The sequence below is a fragment of the Zonotrichia leucophrys genome, chromosome 22 (genome assembly GCF_028769735.1).
Source record: "Zonotrichia leucophrys gambelii isolate GWCS_2022_RI chromosome 22, RI_Zleu_2.0, whole genome shotgun sequence".
Taxonomy (NCBI): domain Eukaryota; kingdom Metazoa; phylum Chordata; class Aves; order Passeriformes; family Passerellidae; genus Zonotrichia; species Zonotrichia leucophrys.
Genome location: NC_088191.1, coordinates 1,255,828 through 1,274,354, shown reverse-complemented (window position 1 = coordinate 1,274,354; position 18,527 = coordinate 1,255,828). Strand labels below are relative to the sequence as shown.

General features: G+C 59.4%; 1 protein-coding gene across 2 annotated transcripts; it reads right to left on the bottom strand.

The window, feature by feature from the left end:
• Positions 1-1,866: 1,866 nt before the first annotated feature.
• On the bottom strand, positions 1,867-18,395 carry DDX56 (DEAD-box helicase 56). 2 transcript variants are annotated; one of them, XM_064731273.1, is made up of 16 exons: positions 18,305-18,395; positions 17,797-17,958; positions 16,942-17,102; positions 16,033-16,203; positions 13,979-14,069; positions 11,154-11,398; positions 9,588-9,701; positions 8,266-8,436; positions 6,943-7,037; positions 6,787-6,860; positions 5,245-5,334; positions 4,524-4,629; positions 3,578-3,648; positions 2,376-2,450; positions 2,005-2,026; positions 1,867-1,880 (listed from the first exon to the last, which is right to left on the bottom strand). In XM_064731273.1, the coding sequence occupies exons 1-15, from the start codon at positions 18,365-18,367 to the stop codon at positions 2,021-2,023; spliced, it is 1,695 nt and encodes a 564-aa protein (XP_064587343.1). In that variant the 5' UTR covers positions 18,368-18,395; the 3' UTR covers positions 1,867-1,880; positions 2,005-2,020. The 2 variants fall into 2 exon arrangements, with proteins under 2 accessions (XP_064587343.1, XP_064587342.1); XM_064731272.1 differs by lacking the exon at positions 1,867-1,880 and having other exon boundaries at positions 2,008-2,217; positions 2,340-2,450.
• Positions 18,396-18,527: the final 132 nt, after the last annotated feature.

The window sequence follows — 18,527 nt, the reverse complement described above, 5'->3', positions numbered from 1 at the left end:
AAAACGGGGATTTGGGAGGTCGGGGTGGCATCGATGGGCACCGAAATGGGGAGAAAACGGGCGAGTTCAGGGTGGCACCCATGGGCACCGGAATGGGGAAAAAATGGGGATTTGGGGGTACAGGGGGGCAGAGAGTGGCACCAGGGTGGCATCGGGGGCACCCATGGGTGCAGATTTGGGGAGCACGGGTGGCACAGGGACGTCACCCACGGGCACCTGTGACAGTGGCAGTGCCACATCCCGGGGGTGATGCCCGGGTGTGCTGTGCCAGGGCCATCCTGGTGCCATCCCGGCGGTGCCAGGGCCACCTTGGTGCCATCCCGGCGGTGCCAAAGCCATCCTGGTGCCATCCCGGCGGTGCCAGGGTCAGCACGGTGCCCTCTGTCCCGGTGACATCCCGGCGGTGCCAGGGCCACGCCCTGTATGACAGTGCCATCCTGATAGCGGCAGTGCCATCCTGGTGCCATCCCCATGTGACAGCGTCGTGCCAGCCTCGTGTGACAGTGCCATCCCTGTGTGCCAGCCTCGTGTGCCAGTGCTGTGCCATCCCAGAGTGACAGTGCCATCCCCATGTGACAGTGCCATCCTGGTGCCATCCCAGTGTGCCAGTGCCATACCCGTGCCAGTGCTGTGCCATCCCTGTGTGCCAGGTCTTTGTCCTCCCAGTGTGCCAGTGCCATCCCAGTGTGCCAGTGTCATCCCAGTGTGCCAGTGCTGTGCCACCCCCGTGTGCCAGTACTGTGCCACCCCAGTGTGCCAGTGCTGTGCCATCCCTGTGTGCCAGGTCTGTGCCATCCCCGTGTGCCAGGTCTGTGCCATCCCTGTGTGCCATCCTGGTGCCATCCCAGTGTGCCAGTGCTGTGCCAGTGTGCCAGTGCTGTGCCCTCCCAGTGTGACAGTGCCATCCCAGTGTGCCAGTGCTGTGCCATCCCTGTGTGCCAGGTCTGTGCCATCCCAGTGTGCCAGTGCTGTGCCATCCCAGTGTGCCAGGTCTGTGCCATCCCAGTGTGCCAGTGCTGTGCCATCCCAGTGCCAGTGCTGTGCCACCCCTCTGTGCCAGTGCTGTGCCATCCCAGTGCCACCCAGTGCCCTCTGTCCCCGTCCAGTGCCCGCCTGTCCCCGATGCCACCAGGGTGGGGCAGTGCCACACCCGCCCCCCCCCGGGTCCCGGTGCCACCCCCAGCCCGTGCCAGTCCCTGCAGTGCCCCCAGAGGTGCCACCCCCGGGTGTCCCTGTCCCGCTGTTTATGGCCCGGCGGCCTTGGGACAATCGGGGGCACAGATAACGGGCACAGATAACGGGGCACTGCCCTGGCACTGCCCTGGCACCTTTGCCCACAGCAGCGTCCCTGGCACCCGCCTGGCACCGCGCCCAGCCCGCCCCAAGGGACACCAGGGGACACCGGAGCGGCTCCTTGGCACCTTTATTGGGCACCAACCCCCGCGGTGGCACAGGGGTGGCACAGGTGGGTCCGCAGGGTGGCACGGGGGGTGGCAGTGGTGACCCCAGGGTGGCACAGGGGGGGTCCCCAGGTACTCCCAGGTGCCCAGGGGGTGCCCAGGGTGTGCCAGGTTCTCAGGGGGTGCCCAGGTTGTCTCAGGGAGTGCCAGGCTCAGGGGGTGCCCGGCCCAGGGGGTGCCCAGAGTGTGCCAGGCTCAGGGGGTACCCAGGGGTGTCCCCAGGTGTGCCCAGTTGCTCCAGGTGTGCCAGGCTCTCAGGAGTGCCCAGGGGCACAGGGTGCCCCCAGGGGGTGCCCAGGGCACAGGGTGCCCCCAGGGGGTGCCCAGGTGTTCCAGGTGTGCCAGGCTCAGGGGGTGCCCCAGGGTATGCCCAGGGGGTGCCAGGCACTCAGGGGGTGCCCAGGGGCTCAGGGGGTGCCCCCAGGTGTGCCAGGCACAGGGTGCCCAGGGGGTGCCCAGGTGCCCCAGGTGTGCCAGGCTCTCAGGGGTGCCAGGCCCAGGAGGTGCCAGACTCAGGGGTGCCCCAGGTGTGCCCAGTTGCCCCAGGGGGTGCCAGGCTCTCAGGGGGTGCCCAGGGGGTGCCCCCAGCTGTGCCAGGCTCAGGGGGTGCCCAGGCTCTCAGGAGGTGCCCCCAGCTGTGCGAGGCTCAGGGGGTGCCCAGGGGTGCCCCAGCTGTGCCAGGCTCTCAGGGTGCCCCCAGCTGTGCCAGGCTCTCAGGGGGTGCCAGGCTCTCAGGAGGTGCCCCCAGCTGTGCCAGGCTCTCAGGGTGCCCAGGGGGTGCCCCAGGCTCTCAGGGGTGCCAGGGGTGCCCCCAGCTGTGCCAGGCTCAGGGTACCCAGGAGGTGCCCAGGCTCTCAGGAGGTGCCCCAGCTGTGCCAGGCTCTCAGGGTGCCCCCAGCTGTGCCAGGCTCAGGGTGCCCCCTTTGCCCCCCGTCGGTTCCCGCGCCGGGCGAAGCTGAAGCTCTGCAGGGGATTGGCGGAGCCGCGGGGCTGCGGGAAAACGGGGAGAACACGGGGGGATTGGGGGTTCAGGGGGGACTGGGGGAGGGAGATTTGGGGCATTTGGGGGGAATTGGGGAGGATTGGGGGGATTTGGGGTTCAGGGGGATTTGGGAAAGTCTGAGGAGGATTTGGGGAGATTTTATGGGATTTGAGGGGACTTGGGGGGATTGGGGGTTCAGGGGGATTTGGGGGGAATGGGCACTTGGGGGGATTTAAGGGGGTTTGGGGGTTCAGGAAGGATTTGAGAGAGTTTGAGGAGGATTTGGGGGAGATTTTAGGGGATTTGGGGGATTGAGGAGGATTTCGGGGATTGGGGATTTGGGGATTTGGGGGTTCAGGGAGATTTGGGGGGATTGAGGGAGATTTTGGGGGATTTGGGAATTTGTGGGGGATTTGGGGGAGATTTTATGGGGATTTGGGGGAAATTGCAGGGGGGATTTGGGGCTTTGGGGGAATTTTGGGTTCAGGGCTTTGGGGATTTGGGGGGGAATTCAGGGAGAATTTGGAGGATTTTGGAGGAAGTTTGGGGGCAGAATTTGGGGGAATTTGGGGATTTTTGAGGGGAATTTGGGGATTTGGGGATGGAATTTTGGGATTTTTGGGAATTTTGGGAGGGAATTTTGGGGATTTTATGAGGGAATTTGGGAGGGAATTTGGGAGAATTTGGGATGGAATTTGGGGGATTTTGGGAGGGAATTTGGGGGATTTGGGGAGGGAATTTGGGGATTTTGGGAGGGAATTTGGGGGATTTTGAGGAGGGAATTTGGGAGATTTGGGGAGGGAATTTGGGAGATTTTGGGAGGAAATTTGGGAGATTTTGTGAGGGAATTTGGGAATTTTGAGGATGGAATTTGGGAGATTTTGGGATGGAATTGTGGGGGGGAACTTGGGAGATTTTGGGAGGGAATTTGCGGGATTTTGGGATGGAATTTGGGAATTTTGAGGATGGAATTTGGGGGATTTTGGGAGGAATTTGGGATTTTGGGAGGGAATTTGGGAGATTTTGGGAGGGAATTTTGGGGATTTTGGGATGGAATTTTGGGGATTTTGGGAGGGAATTTGGGGGATTTTGGGAGGGAATTTGGGGAATTTTTCAGGAATTTTGGGTCCCTCACCTTCTTCCCCCCTCGGGGCCATTTCCTCTTTTTGGGGTTGGGGTCGGCGATGCCGCGCAGGCTGGGGGGCACTGGGGGGCACAAAGGGGTCAGAGCACCCCAAAATTACCCCAAAATTTCCCCAATTCTCACCCCAAACCCCAATTTCCCCAATTTTCCCTTTTTCTTCCACAAATTTTCAATTTTCCCGCCCATTTTTCCCAATTTCCCTCTTTTTTTGCCCCATTTTTGGGTACTCAGGTAGGGCTGAAGCTGCTCCCAGTTCCCCATTTTTACCCCAAAATCTCAATTTTTCCCCATTTTTTCCCCCAAATTTCAAATTTTTTCCCATTTTTTCCCCAAATTTCAACTTTTTTTTCCATTTTTTCCCATTTTTCCCCATTTTTCCCCATTTTCCACCTTTTTTTTTGCCCCATTTTTGGGTACCCAGGTACTCGGGCACATGGGGCTGATCCCATTCCCAGTTCCCCATTTTTCCCCCAAAATCTCAAATTTTTTCCCATTTTTTCCCCAAAATTCCAAATTTTCCCCATTTTTTCCCTGTTTTTTCCCCAAATTTCAACTTTTTTCCCATTTTTCCCCATTTTGTCCCAATTTCCCCCTTTTTTGCCCCATTTTTGGGTACCCAGGCACTCGGGCACATGGGGCTGATCCCATTCCCAGTTCCCATTTTTCCCCCAAAATCTCAAATTTTTTTCCCCAAAATCTCAATTTTTTCCCATTTTTCCCTTTTTTCCCATTTTTCCCCCAATTTCCCCCTTTTTGGGTACCCAGGTACTCGGGCACGTGGCCCATGTGTGGTTGATCCCATTCCCACTTCCCCATTTTTCCCCTAAAATCTCAATTTTTTTCCCATTTTTTCCCTGTTTTTTCCCCAAATTTCATCTATTTTCCCATTTTTTCCCATTTTTTCCCAATTTCCCCCTTTTTTGCCCCATTTTGGTACCCAGGTACTCGGGCACGTGGCCCATGTGTGGCTGCACATTTGCCGGGTGCAGGGGCCGGTCGTGCCTCAGAGCCTGCAGGTCCCGGGGATTGTCCTCAAAATACACCTGGAATTCATTAATTAACCATTAATTAACCCTTAATTGAGAATTAATCAATAATTTGTTAATCACAGCAAGGAAATCCCTCCCCCAAAATGGCAAAAATCAGGTTAAAATTGAGGGGTTGTGGAGGAAATCCCAAAAAGATTTGGGGTTTTTAATCCAAATTTTAGGGCTTTTTATAAAAATTTTGGGTTTTTTTAATCCAAATGTTGGGGTTTTTTAATCCAAATTTTGGGAGGTTTATCCCAATTTTGGGGTTTTTTAATCCCAATTTTGGGGGTTTTATTCACATCTTTTGTATTTTTTAATCCAAATTTCTGGGTTTTTTTAATCCCAATTTTGGGGTTTTTTTAATCCCAATTTTGGGGTTTTTTAATCCCAATTTTGGGGGTTTTATTCACATCTTGTGTATTTTTTAATCCAAATTTTGGGGTTTTTTTAATCTCAATTTTGGAGATTTTTTCATCTCAATTTTGGTTTTTTTTAATCCCAATTTTGGGTATTTTTAATCCCATTTTTTAAAGCATCCATCTTAATTTTAGTGGGGTTTTTTATCCCCATTTTAGGGTTTTTTTAAGTCCCAATTTTGGGGTTTTTTCCCCAGTTTTGGGGTCTCACCTTGAGCTTCTCGGAGTTGAGCAGCTCCTGGCGCAGCTCCCGCAGCCGCGCCTCGCGCACGGCCTGCTTGGTGACGGCGCGCATGGCGTCCTGGGGACATGGGGACAGTAATGGGGACATTAATGGGGACATTGGGGACATTGGGGACATTGGGGACATTGGGACAGGCCTGCTTGGTGACAGCGCGCATGGCGTCCTGGGGACATGGGGACAATAATGACATCATTGGGGACATTGGGGACATTAATGACATCATTGGGGACAGGCCTGCTTGGTGACGGCGCGCATGGCGTCCTGGGGACAGCAATGGGGACATTAATGACATCATTGGGACATTGGGGACATTAATGGGGCATTGGGGACATTAATGGGACATTGGGGACACTGGGACAGGCCTGCTTGGTGACCGCGCGCATGGCGTCCTGGGGACATTGGGGACATTAATGGGGACATTGGGGACATTGGGGACATCAATGGGGACATTGGGACAGGCCTGCTTGGTGACGGCACGCATGGCGTCCTGGGGACATTGGGGACATTAATGGGGACATTGGGGACATTGGGGACATCAATGGGGACATTGGGACAGGCCTGCTTGGTGACGGCGCGCATGGCGTCCTGGGGACAGCAATGGGGACATTAATGACATCATTGGGACATTGGGGACATTAATGGGACATTGTGGACATTGGGGACAGTAATGACATCATTGGGGACATTGGGACAGGCCTGCTTGGTGACAGCGCGCATGGCGTCCTGGGACAGCAATGGGACATTGGGGACAGTAATGACATCATTGGGACAGGCCTGCTTGGTGACGGCGCGCATGGCGTCCTGGGACAGCAATGGGGACATTAATGGGACATTAATGGGGACATTGGGGACATTGGGGACATTACTGGGACATTGGGGACATTAATGGGACATTGGGACAGGCCTGCTTGGTGACAGCACACATGGTGTCCTGGGGACAGTGGGGACATCAATGGGGACATTAATGGGGACAGGCCTGCTTGGTGACGGCGCGCATGGCGTCCTGGGGACAGCAATGGGGACATTGGGGACATTAGTGACATCATTGGGGACATTAATGGGGACATTAATGGGACATTGGGGACATCATTGGGGACATTGGGGACATCAATGGGGACATTGGGGACATCATTGGGACATTGGGGACATTAATGGGGACATTGGGGACATTAATGGGGACATTAATGGGGACACTGGGGACATTAATGGGACATTAATGACATCATTGGGACAGGCCTGCTTGGTGACAGCACACATGGCGTCCTGGGGACATTGGGGACATCGTTGGGGACATCACTGGGACATTGGGGACATGAATGGGACACTGGGGACAGCAGGGCCATGCCTGTCCCCTCAGTGTCCCTGCAGTGTCCCCTCAATGTCCCCTCGGTGTCCCCTCGGTGTCCCCTCAGTGTCCCCTCAGTGTCCCCTCAGTGTCCCTTGGTGTCCCCTTGGTGTCCCCCCGGTGTCCCCTCAGTGTCCCTCAGTGTCCCCTCGCTGTCCCCTCACCCGGCAGCGGTACCGCAGCGTCTCGATCTCCTCCATGCGGAACTCGTAGGGCTGCAGCATCGACTGCCCGTTCTCTGTGGGGACATTGGGGACACCTCGGTGTCACCTCAGTGTCCCCTCAGTGTCCCCAAACCCCCCCGGTGTCCCCAGTGCCACCTGCTGCCAGCGTGTCCTCGATGCGCCGCAGCCCCTCCAGCTCGTCGGGCAGTGCCAGCGTCAGCGCCGTGCCAGGGCTGTCGCCACGCGCCGTCCTGGGGACAGGGACACCGTGGGGACACCGTGGGGACAGGGACAGGACCCAGGGACCGTGGGGACACCAGGAACCATGAGGACAGGGACAGCATGGGGACAGGGACACCATGGGGACAGGGACACCGTGGGGACACCGTGGGGACAGGGACAGGACCCAGGGACCGTGGGGACACCCATGGGGACACCAGGAACCATGGGGACAGGGACACTTGGACATCCCTGGGGACCTCGTGGTGGCCCTGGTGACCCCCTGGTGACCCTGAGGACACAGTGGTGGCCCTGGTGTCCCCATGGTGTCCCCGTGTCCCACCTGCCCACACGGTGGATGTAGGACAATACCAAGTTGGGGACATTGAAATGGTGGCCCTGGTGACCCTGTGGTGGCCCTGGTGTCCCCATGTCACACCTGCCCACACAATGGATGTAGGACAATACCAAGTTGGGGACATTGAAGTTGTGACCCTGAGGACACAGTGGTGGCCCTGGTGACCCCGTGGTGACCCCGTGGTGTCCCCAGTGTCCCACCTGCCCACACGGTGGATGTAGGACAATACCGAGTTGGGGACACTGAAGTTGTGACCTGGGACCCTCCTGGTGTCCCCATGGTGGCCCTGGTGACCTTGTGGTGGCCCTGGTGTCCCCCTGGTGTCCCCAGTGTCCCACCTGCCCACTTGATGGATGTACATCTCCACCGAGTTGGGGACATCGAAGTTGTGACCCTGAGGACACAGTGGTGGCCCTGGTGTCCCCGTGGTGACCCCGTGGTGTCCCCATGTCCCACCTGCCCACACAGTGGATGTAGGACAATACCGAGTTGGGGACATTGAAGTTGTGACCCTGGGACCCCCCTGGTGTCCCCGTGGTGTCCCCATGGTGACCCCGTGTCCCACCTGCCCACACGATGGATGTACGTCTCCACTGAGTTGGGGACATCGAAGTTGTGACCCTGGGACCCCCCTGGTGACCCTGTGGTGGCCCTGGTGACCCCCTGGTGACCCCGTGGTGTCCCACCTGCCCACTCGATGGATGTACGTCTCCACCGAGTTGGGGACATTGAAGTTGTGACCCTGGGACCCTCCTGGTGTCCCCGTGGTGGCCCCGTGGTGTCCCCGTGTCCCGCCTGCCCACACGATGGATGTAGGTCTCCACCGAGTTGGGGACATTGAAGTTGTGACCCTGAGGACACAGTGGTGGCCCTGGTGTCCCCCTGGTGTCCCCATGTCACACCTGCCCACTCGATGGATGTACGTCTCCACCGAGTTGGGGACATCGAAGTTGATGACGGCGGCGACGTTCTGGAAATCGATGCCACGAGAGACCCCGAACTCGGGGTCCTGGGGACACGGCGGGGGCTGTCCCTTCTTGTCACCCTTCTTGTCACCCTTCTTGTCACCTTTCCTGGGGGGGACATGGGGACAGTCAGGGACAGGGGGACACCGCGGGGACTGTCCCTTCCTGTCACCCTTGCTCCCCACACCCTGGGGTCAGGGACACGGGTCCCAGTCTCCATCCCACCCACCGTCCCTGCTGTCCCCAGCGCCATCCCCAGTGTCCCCAAGATGTCCCCAGGCTGACCTGGCTGTCCCCAATGTCCCCTTGCTGTCCCTATTGTCTCCAGTCTGACCTGGCTGTCCCCAGTGTCCCCAAGCTGACCTGGCCATGTCCTGGCTGTCCCCAATCTGACCTGGCTGTCCCCAGTGCCACCCTGCTGTCCCCAGTGTCCCCAGTGTCCCCATTCTGACCTGGCCGTGCCCCCCCTGTGCTGACAGTGCTGGGGGGGCTCTGGCTGTCCCCAATGTCCCCAGTGCCACCCCAGTGTCCCCAGTGTCCCCATTCTGACCTGGCTGTGCCCCCTCTGTGCTGACAGTGCCAGGGGGGCTCTGGCTGTCCCCATTGTCCCCAGTGCCACCCCAATGTCCCCATTCTGACCTGGCTGTCCCCAGTGCCACCCTGCTGTCCCCAATGTCCCCAGTGCCACCCCACTGTCCCCAGTGTCCCCAGTGCCACCCCACTGTCCCCAGTGTCCCCATTCTGACCTGGCTGTGCCCCCCCTGTGCAGGCAGTGCCAGGGGGGCTCTGGCCATGCCCTGGCTGTGCCCAATGTCCCCAGTGCCACCCCAGTGTCCCCATTCTGACCTGGCCGTGCCCCCCCTGCACGGGCGGTGCCGGGGGGCTCAGGCTGTCCCCAATGTCCCCAGTGCCACCCCAGTGTCCCCATTCTGACCTGGCTGTCCCCAATGTCCCCAGTGCCACCCCAATGTCCCCACAGTCCCCTTCCTGACCTGGCCGTGCCCGCCCTGCGCGGGCGGTGCCGGGGGGGCTCAGGCTGTCCCCAATGTCCCCAGTGCCACCCCAGTGTCCCCAATGTCCCCAGTGTCCCCATTCTGACCTGGCTGTCCCCAGTGCCACCCCACTGTCCCCAATGTCCCCATTGTCCCCATCCTGACCTGCCCATGCCCCCCCTGCGCGGGTGGTGCCGGGGGGGCTCTGGCCATGTCCTGGCTGTCCCCAGTGCCACCCCAGTGCCACCCCAGTGTCCCCATCCTGACCTGGCCGTGCCCGCCCTGCGCGGGCGGTGCCGGGGGGGCTCCGCCGGCCCCTCCTCGTCGGTGGCCACGATGTAATCGTAGAGACCCCGGTTAAACTGGGCAATGACGTGGCACCTGTGGCACAGCGACAGGGACAGGGACAGGGACATCACCCCAGCGTCACCCGGGACAGCCCAGTGCCACCGGGCACCTGGGACACGATGGGGATTCAATGCACAAATGGGAATTCCAACAAATCCCACCCCATAAATCCCACCCCATAAATCCCACCCCACAAATCCCACCCCATAAATCCCACCCCATTGTCTCCCCTCAGAAACCACTGGGATCAGGTGAAAATTCAGGAATTTGGGACTCAAATGGCAATTCCCACAAATCCCACCAGGACTCACCAGGATCATGCAAGCAGCAGCGGGTTGAGGACACAAACGAACATTCTCACCCCATAAATCCCACCCCATTCTTTCCTCTCAGAAACCACTGGGATCAGGTGAAAATTCAGGAATTTGGGACTCAAATGGGAATTTCCACAAACTCCACCCCATAAACCCCATAAATCCCACCAGGACTCACAGGCAGGAGCGTGTTGAGGACTCAATGAGGGCACAAATGACAATTCCCACAAACCCCACAAACCCCACAATTCCCACAAACCCCACAAACCCCACAAACCCCACAAACCCCCCACACTCACCGTGAGCGGGCGGGCAGCTGCGGGTTGAGGGCACAAATGGCAATTCCCACAATTCCCACAATTCCTACAAACCCCACAATTCCCACAAACCCCATAAATCCCACCAGGCCTCACCAGGATCCCACAGGCAGGAGCGTGTTGAGGACTCAATGAGGGCACAAATGGCAATTCCCACAAATCCCACCCCATAAATCCCACCAGGCCTCACCGTGAGCGGGCGGGCAGCTGCGGGTTGAGGGCACAAATGACAATTCCCACAAACCCCACAAACCCCACAAACTCACCGTGAGCGGGCGGGCAGCTGCGGGTTGAGGGCACAAATGACAATTCCCACAAACCCCACAATTCCCACAAACCCCACAAACCCCATAAATCCCCTCAGGCCTCACCGCGAGCGGGCGGGCAGCTGCGGGTTGAGGGCACAAATGGCAATTCCCACAAACCCCACAAACCCCATAAATCCCACCAGGCCTCACCAGGATCCCACAGGCAGCCGTGGGTTGAGCACTCAATGAGAACTCAAATGGCAATTCCCACAAATCTCACCCCATAAATCCCATAAATCCCACCAGGACTCACCAGGATCCCACAGGCAGGAGCGTGTTGAGGACTCAATGAGGGCACAAATGGCAATTCCCACAAATCCCACCCCATTCTTTCCCCTCAGAAATCACTGGGATCAGGTGAAAATTCAGGAATTTGGGACTCAAATGGCAATTCCCACAAACCCCACAAACCCCACAAACCCCTCAGGCCTCACCGTGAGCAGGCGGGCAGCTGCGGGTTGAGGGCACAAATGACAATTCCCACAATTCCCACAAACCCCACAAACCCCACAAACCCCACAAACCCCACAAACCCCTCATACTCACCGCGAGCGGGCGGGCAGCTGCGGGTTGAGGGCGCAGGCCGCGATCCCGAACTGCTCCAGGAAGAGCTTGAGGCGGAAGGCGCGGGCCAGGCTGCCCACGAAGAGCAGCGCCCGCCCCCGCAGCAGCCGCAGCTTCAGCAGCGCCGCCAGCAGCAGGAACTTGTCCTCCTCGGTGGGGCAGCGCAGCTGGAACTGCTGCAGCTGCGAGCTGCCGGGCAGACGGGGCTCGGGGGGCAGGATATGGACCTGGAATTGGGGAATTTGGGGTTAAAATCCCAAAATGGGAGGGAGAATATGGACCTAAAATTGGGGGATTTGGGGTTAAAATCCCAAAATTGGGGGATTGGAAACTGCCCAGGAGAAGGGGCTCGGGAGGGAGAATATGGACCTAAAATTGGGGGATTTGGGGTTAAAATCCCAAAATTGGGGATTGGGAACTGCCCGGGCAGATGGGGCTCGGGAGGGAGAATATGGACCTGAAATTGGGGATTGGGGAACTGCCAAATCCCAAATTGGGCATTGGGAACTGCTGCAGCTGGGAGCTGCCGGGCAGACGGGGCTCGGGAGGGAGGATATGGACCTGGAATTGGGGGATTTGGGGTTAAAATCCCATGGGGAACTGCCAAATCCCAAATTGGGGATTGGGAGCTGCCCGGGAGCCGGGGCTCGGGAGGGAGGATATGGACCTGGAATTGGGGGATTTGGGGTTAAAATCCCAAAATTGGGCATTGGGGATTGAGGAACTGCTGCAGCTGGGAGCTGCCGGGGAGACGGGGCTCGGGGGGCAGGATATGGACCTGGAATTGGGGATTTTGGGGTTAAAATCCCATGGGGAACTGCCAAATCCCAAATTGGGCATTGGGGAACTGCTGCAGCTGCGAGCTGCCGGGCAGACGGGGCTCGGGGGGCAGGATATGGACCTGAAATTGGGGGATTTGGGGTTAAAATCCCAAAATGGGCACTGGGGAACTGCCAAATCCCAAACTGTGTATTGGGAACTGCTGCAGCTGCGAGCTGCCGGGGAGACGGGGCTCGGGGGGCAGGATATGGACCTGAAATTGGGGGATTTGGGGTTAAAATCCCAAAATGGGAGGGAGAATATGGACCTAAAATTGGGGGATTTGGGGTTAAAATCCCATGGGGAACTGCCAAATCCCAAAATTGGGGATTGGGAACTGCCAAATCCCAAACTGGGCCTTGGGGATTGAGGAACTGCTGCAGCTGCGAGCTGCCGGGGAGACGGGGCTCAGGAGGGAGGATATGGACCTAAAATTGGGGGATTTGGGGTTAAAAATCTGAAATTGGGGATTGGGAACTGCCCAGGAGTCGGGGCTCAGGGGGCAGGATATGGACCTGGAATTGGGGAATTTGGGGTTAAAAACCTGAAATTGGGGACTGGGAACTGCCTGGGAGACGGGGCTCGGGGGGCAGGATATGGACCTGGAATTGGGGAATTTGGGGTTAAAATCCCATAGGGAACTGCCAAATCCCAAACTGTGTATTGGAAACTGCTGCAGCTGCGAGCTGCCGGGGAGATGGGGCTCGGGGGGCAGGATATGGACCTAAAATTGGGGGATTTGGGGTTAAAATCCCAAAATTGGGGGATTGGAAACTGCCCGGGAGATGGGGCTCGGTAGGGAGGGTATGGACCTGAAATTGGGGAATTTGGGGTTAAAATCCCAAAATGGGAAGGAGAATATGGACCTGGAATTGGGGGATTTGGGGTTAAAATCCCAAAATTGGGGATTGGGAACTGCCTGGGAGACGGGGCTCGGGGGGCAGGATATGGACCTGGAATTGGGGGATTTGGGGTTAAAAACCTGAAATTGGGGATTGGGAACTGCTGCAGCTGCGAGCTGCCGGGGAGACGGGGCTCGGGAGGGAGGATATGGACCTGGAATTGGGGCATTTGGGGTTAAAAACCTGAAATTGGGGGATTTGGGGTTAAAATCCCATGGGGAACTGCCAAATCCCGAATTGGGGATTGGGAACTGCTGGGGAGAAGGGGTTCGGGGGGCAGGACATGGACCTGGAATTGGGGGATTTGGGGTTAAAAATCTGCCTGGGAGATGGAGCTCAGGGGGAGAATATGGACCTAAAATTGGGGGATTTGGGGTGAAAAATCTGAAATTGGGGATTGGGAACTGCCCGGGCAGACGGGGCTCGGGAGGGAGAATATGGACCTAAAATTGGGGAATTTGGGGTTAAAAATCTGAAATTGGGGATTGGGAACTGCCTGGGAGAAGGGGCTCAGGGGGCAGGACATGGACCTGAAACTGGGGGATTTGGGGTTAAAATCCCATGGGGAACTGCCAAATCCCAAATTGGGCATTTGGGGTTAAAAATCTGAAATTGGGGATTGGGAACTGCCCGGGAGATGGGGCTCTAGGGGCAGGACATGGATCTGGAATGGGATTTGGGGTTAAAATCCCAAAATTGGGGATTGGGAACTGCCCGGGAGAAGGGGCTCGGGGGGGGAGAACCTGAACCTAAAATTGGGGGATTTGGGGTTAAAATCCCAAAATTGGGGATTGGGAACTGCCCGGGAGAAGGGGCTCAGGGGGCAGGACATGGACCTAAAATTGGGGGATTTGGGGTTAAAAACCTGAAATTGGGGATTAGGAACTGGAACTCCCAGAGAATCTGGGGTCAGGATCCCAAAATGGGAACTGGGAACAACTGGGAGCAGCTCTGGGGACAGAACCCGCGCCTGGAACGGGATTTGGGGTCAGGAATAGGAAATGGGGGGTTTGTGTTTCAGTGTGGAACCCCCAGGCCTCACCCCAGACCCCCCAAAATGTCCCAAAATCGCCCCAAATTCCTCACGGGGTTGTGCAGCACCAGCTCCTGCAGCGCCTCCAGCTCGGGGTTCAGGGTGGCCGACACCAGCAGGGCCTGGTAGATCTTGGGCATGTGGCTGGGGGGGCACGGGGGGGTCAGGGGCACCCCAAAACCCCCCCGGGCACCCCAAAACCACCCAGAACACCCCAAAACCACCCAGAACACCCCAAAACCACCCAGAACCCCCATAACCCTTCAGTGCCCCCAAAAAAACCTTAAAGACCCCAAAACCCTCAGTGCCCCCCCAAATCCTCAGTGTGCCCTGAAATGTCAAAACCTCCTCCAGTGTCCCCCAAAACCTCTCAGAGAACCCCAAAACCCTCAGTGCCCCCCAAATTCTCAGTGCAGCCTGTAATCTCATAGCTGCAAAACCCCCAAAATCTCTCAGAGAACCCCAGAACCCTCTGTGCCCCCCAGATTCTCTCAGAGAACCCCAAAACCCTCAGTGACCCCCAAATTCTCAGTGCAGCCTGAAATATCATAGCTCCAAAACCCCCAAAATCTCTCAGAGAACCCCAAAACCTTAAAGACCCCAAAGCCCTCAGTGCCCCCCAGATTCTCTCAGAGAACCCCAAAACCCTCCGTGTCCCCCAAAATCTCTCAGAGAACCTCAAAACCCTAAAGACCCCAAAACCCTCCGTGCCCCCCAAATTCTCTCAGAGAACCTCAAAACCCTAAAGACCCCAAAACCCTCAGTGCCCCCCAAATTCTCAGTGCAGCCTGATATCTCATAGCTCCAAAACCCCCAAAATCTCTCAGAGAACCCCAAAACCTTAAAGACCCCAAAGCCCTCAGTGTCCCCTCCCTGTCCCCCTTGGTGTCCCCCATTGTCCTCTCAGTGTCCCCTCCCTGTCCCCCCACTGTCCTCTCAGTGTCCCCTCCCTGTCCCCCTTGGTGTCCCCCCCATTGTCCTCTCAGTGTCCCCTCCCTGTCCCCCTTGGTGTCCCCACAGTGTCACCCCTGGGTGTCTCCTCCCTGTCTCCCTGTGTCCCCCCCCATTGTCACATTGTCACCCCCACTGTCCCCCCTGGTGTCCCCTCCTTGTCCCTCTCTGTGTCCCCTCCCTGTCCCTTCCATGTTCCCCTGGGTGTCCCCTCCCTGTCCCCCCAAGTGTCCCCTCAATATCCCATCCTTGTCCCCTGTGTTTTTCTCTATGTCCCCCCATGTCCCCCCCCATTGTCACATTGTCACCCCCACTGTCCCCCTCTGGTTGTCCCCTTGGTGTCCCCTCCTTGTCCCTCTCTGTGTCCCTCTCTGTGTCCCCTCCCTGTCCCTTCCATGTCCCCTCAGGTGTCCCCCCAGTATCCCATCCTTGTCCCCTGTGTCCTTCTCTGTGTCCCCCCCATGTCCCCAGGGTGTCCCCAGGGTGTCCCCTGATGTCCCCTCGGTTTCTCCTCCTTGTCCCTCCATGTCCCCTCCCTGTCCCCGGCGTCCTCTGGGTGTCCCTTCCCTGTCCCCCCAGTATCCCATCCTTGTCTCCCTGAGTCCTTCACTGTGTCCCCCCATGTCCCCTGGGTGTCCCCAGGGTGTCCCCTGATGTCCCCTTGGTTTCTCCTCTTTGTCCCTCCCTGTCCCCGGTGTCCTCTCCCTGTCTCCCCAGGGGTCCCCCCAGTATCCCATCCTTGTCCCCTGTATCCTTCTCTGTGTCCCCTGATGTCCCCCCATGTCCCCTCCCTGTCCCCAGTGTGTCCCCTGGGTGTCCCCTCCCTGTCCCCGGTGTCCTCTGGGTGTCCCTTCCCTGTCCCTTCCATGTCCTCTGGGTGTCCCCTCCCTGTCCCCCCAGGTGTCCCCCCAGTATCCCATCCTTGTCTCCCTGAGTCCTTCTCTGTGTCCCCTGGTGTCCCCCCATGTCCCCTCCCTGTCCCCTGGGTGTCCCCTCCCTGTCCCCCAGTTTCCCCCCCATCTCCCCAGTGTCCCCTTGGTTTCTCCTCCTTGTCCCTCCATGTCCTTCTCTGTGTCCCTCCATGTCCCCAGGGTGTCCCCAGGGTGTCCCCAGTGTGTCCCCAGCGTGTCCCCCCCTGTCCCCAGGGTGTCCCCACCAGAGCAGGGCGCGGATGTCGTCCCCGAAGCCGAAGGACAGCAGCAGATCGGCCTCGTCCAGCACCAGCAGCTCCAGCCAGGGCCGCAGTGCCAGGCTGTGCCCGGCCACGTGTGCCAGGACACGGCCCGGGGTGCCCACCACGATGTCCGGCTGCTCCATCAGCACCGGCCTGGGGACACACAGGGGTCAGAGACAGTGAGGGGACACCCAGGGGGCACCCAGGGAGAGGTCAGTGACACCCAGGGGACACCCAGAGGAAACCCAGGGAGAGGTCAGTGACACCCAGGGGACACCCAGGGGACACCCAGTGCCAGGACACGGCCGGGGGTGCCCACCACGATGTCCGGCTGCTCCATCAGCACCGGCCTGGGGACACACAGGGGGTCAGGGGGGCTTGGGGACATCGAGGGGACACCCAGGGAGGGGTCAGGGCCAGGCTGTGCCCACCACAGGGGCACCAGCCTGGGGACACAGGGGGGCAGCTCAGGGACACCAGGGGGGGTCAGGGGACACTGGGTGGCTCTGGGGACCCCAGAGTGGGTCAGGGGACACCAGAGTGGGTCAGGGGACACTGGGTGGCTCTGGGGACACTGGGTGGCTCTGGGGACCCCGGGTGGCTCTGGGGACACTGGGTGGCTCTGGGGACCCCAGGGTGGGTCAGGGGACACCAGGGTGGCTCTGGGGACACCAGGGGGGGTCAGGGGACATTGGGTGGCTCTGGGGACACTGGGTGGCTCAGGGGACACTGGGTGGCTCTGGGGACCCCAGGGTGGCTCTGGGGACCCCAGGGTGGGTCAGGGGACACTGGGTGGGTCAGGGGACACTGGGTGGGTCAGGGGACATTGGCTGGCTCAGGGGACCCCAGGGTGGCTCAGGGGACCCCAGGGTGGCACAGGGTGGCACTGACCGCTGCTCGGCGAGGTCCGAGTGGCCGCAGAGCTCGGCCACGCGCAGCTGGCGGGCGCAGAAGGCGGCCAGGCGGCGCAGGGTGTGCCCGACCTGCCGTGCCAGCTCCGCAGAGGGCACCAGCACCAGCGCCCGCACGGCCTGCGGCACGGCTGGGGACGCCTGGGGACACGGGGGGACAGCGGGGTCAGCCCCAGTTCCCCCAGTATCCCCAGTTCCCCCCAGTATCCCCAGTTCCCCCCAGTATCCCCAGTTCCCCCCAGTATCCCCAGTTCCCCCCAGTATTCCCAGTTTCCCCAGTACCTCTTTGATGCCCAGCAGTTTGTGCAGCCCCAGTTCCCCCCAGTATTCCCAGTTTCCCCAGTACCTCTTTGATGCCCAGCACTTTGTGCAGCACGGGCACTCTCAGTATTCCCAGTATCCCCAGTGCTCCCAGTTCCCCCCAGTATCCCCAGTACCTCTTTGATGCCCAGCAGTTTCTGCAGCACGGGCACTCTCAGTATTCCCAGTACCCCCAGTTCCCCCAGTTCCCCCCAGTATCCCCAGTTCCCCCCAGTATCCCCAGTTCCCCGGTACCTCTTTGATGCTCAGCAGTTTGTGCAGCAGGGGCAATCCCAGTTCCCCCCAGTATCCCCAGTTCCCCCAGTATTCCCAGTCCCCCAGTATTCCCAGTATCCCCAGTCCCCCAGTACCTCTTTGATGCTCAGCAGTTTGTGCAGCCCCAGTTCCCCCCAGTATCCCCAGTTCCCCCCAGTATTCCCAGTTTCCCCAGTACCTCTTTGATGCTCAGCAGTTTGTGCAGCACGGGCAGCCCCAGTTCCCCCAGTATCCCCAGTTCCCCCAGTATCCCCGGTACCTCTTTGATGCTCAGCAGTTTCTGCAGCACGGGCAATCCGTACGCTCCCGTTTTCCCAGACCCGGTCCTGGCCCGGGCCAGCAGATCCCGGCCCTCCAGGGCCAGCGGGATGGCGCGGGCCTGGATGGCCGTGGGCACTGCCCAGCCCAGCTCCGCCACCGCCTGCGGGCACAGAGCTCGGTGCCACCTCGGGGACACCACAATGGTGCCAGTCCCGGTGCCACCCCCTCCCCATGGGGACAATCTCCGGTGTCCTCTCAGACCCCCCCATCCCTGAAGGGATTCCAATGTCCCCTCCCCTCAGAGGGATCCCAGTGTCCCCGTGCCCTCAGAGGGTCCCCAGAGCGACCCCACAACTCCCCACGCCACCCCGGTGTCCGCATCCCTTCTTCCCCCAAACCCTCCCCTCAGAGGGATCCCTTACCCCTCACGGAACCCTGGCGATGGCTGCCCTCCCAATCCCCCGCTCTTCCCGGCCGAACTCCCCTCCCGCTCCCGTTGCGCTCACCCTCAGCAGCCGCCCGTCCAGCCCCATGTGCTCGAACCGCTTCGCCTCCATCTCTGCCGCCATCTTGGCCCCGCCGCGCACGCACTTCCGGTCTCGCGGCCCCGCCCACCGACACTTCCGGCGCACGCGCAGAGCGCCGTCATGGCGGCTGAGGGCGCCCCCTGACGGAGGAGGACCCACAGCATCCCCGACACCCCAAAACCCGCCCCGGGATCGATTTTTG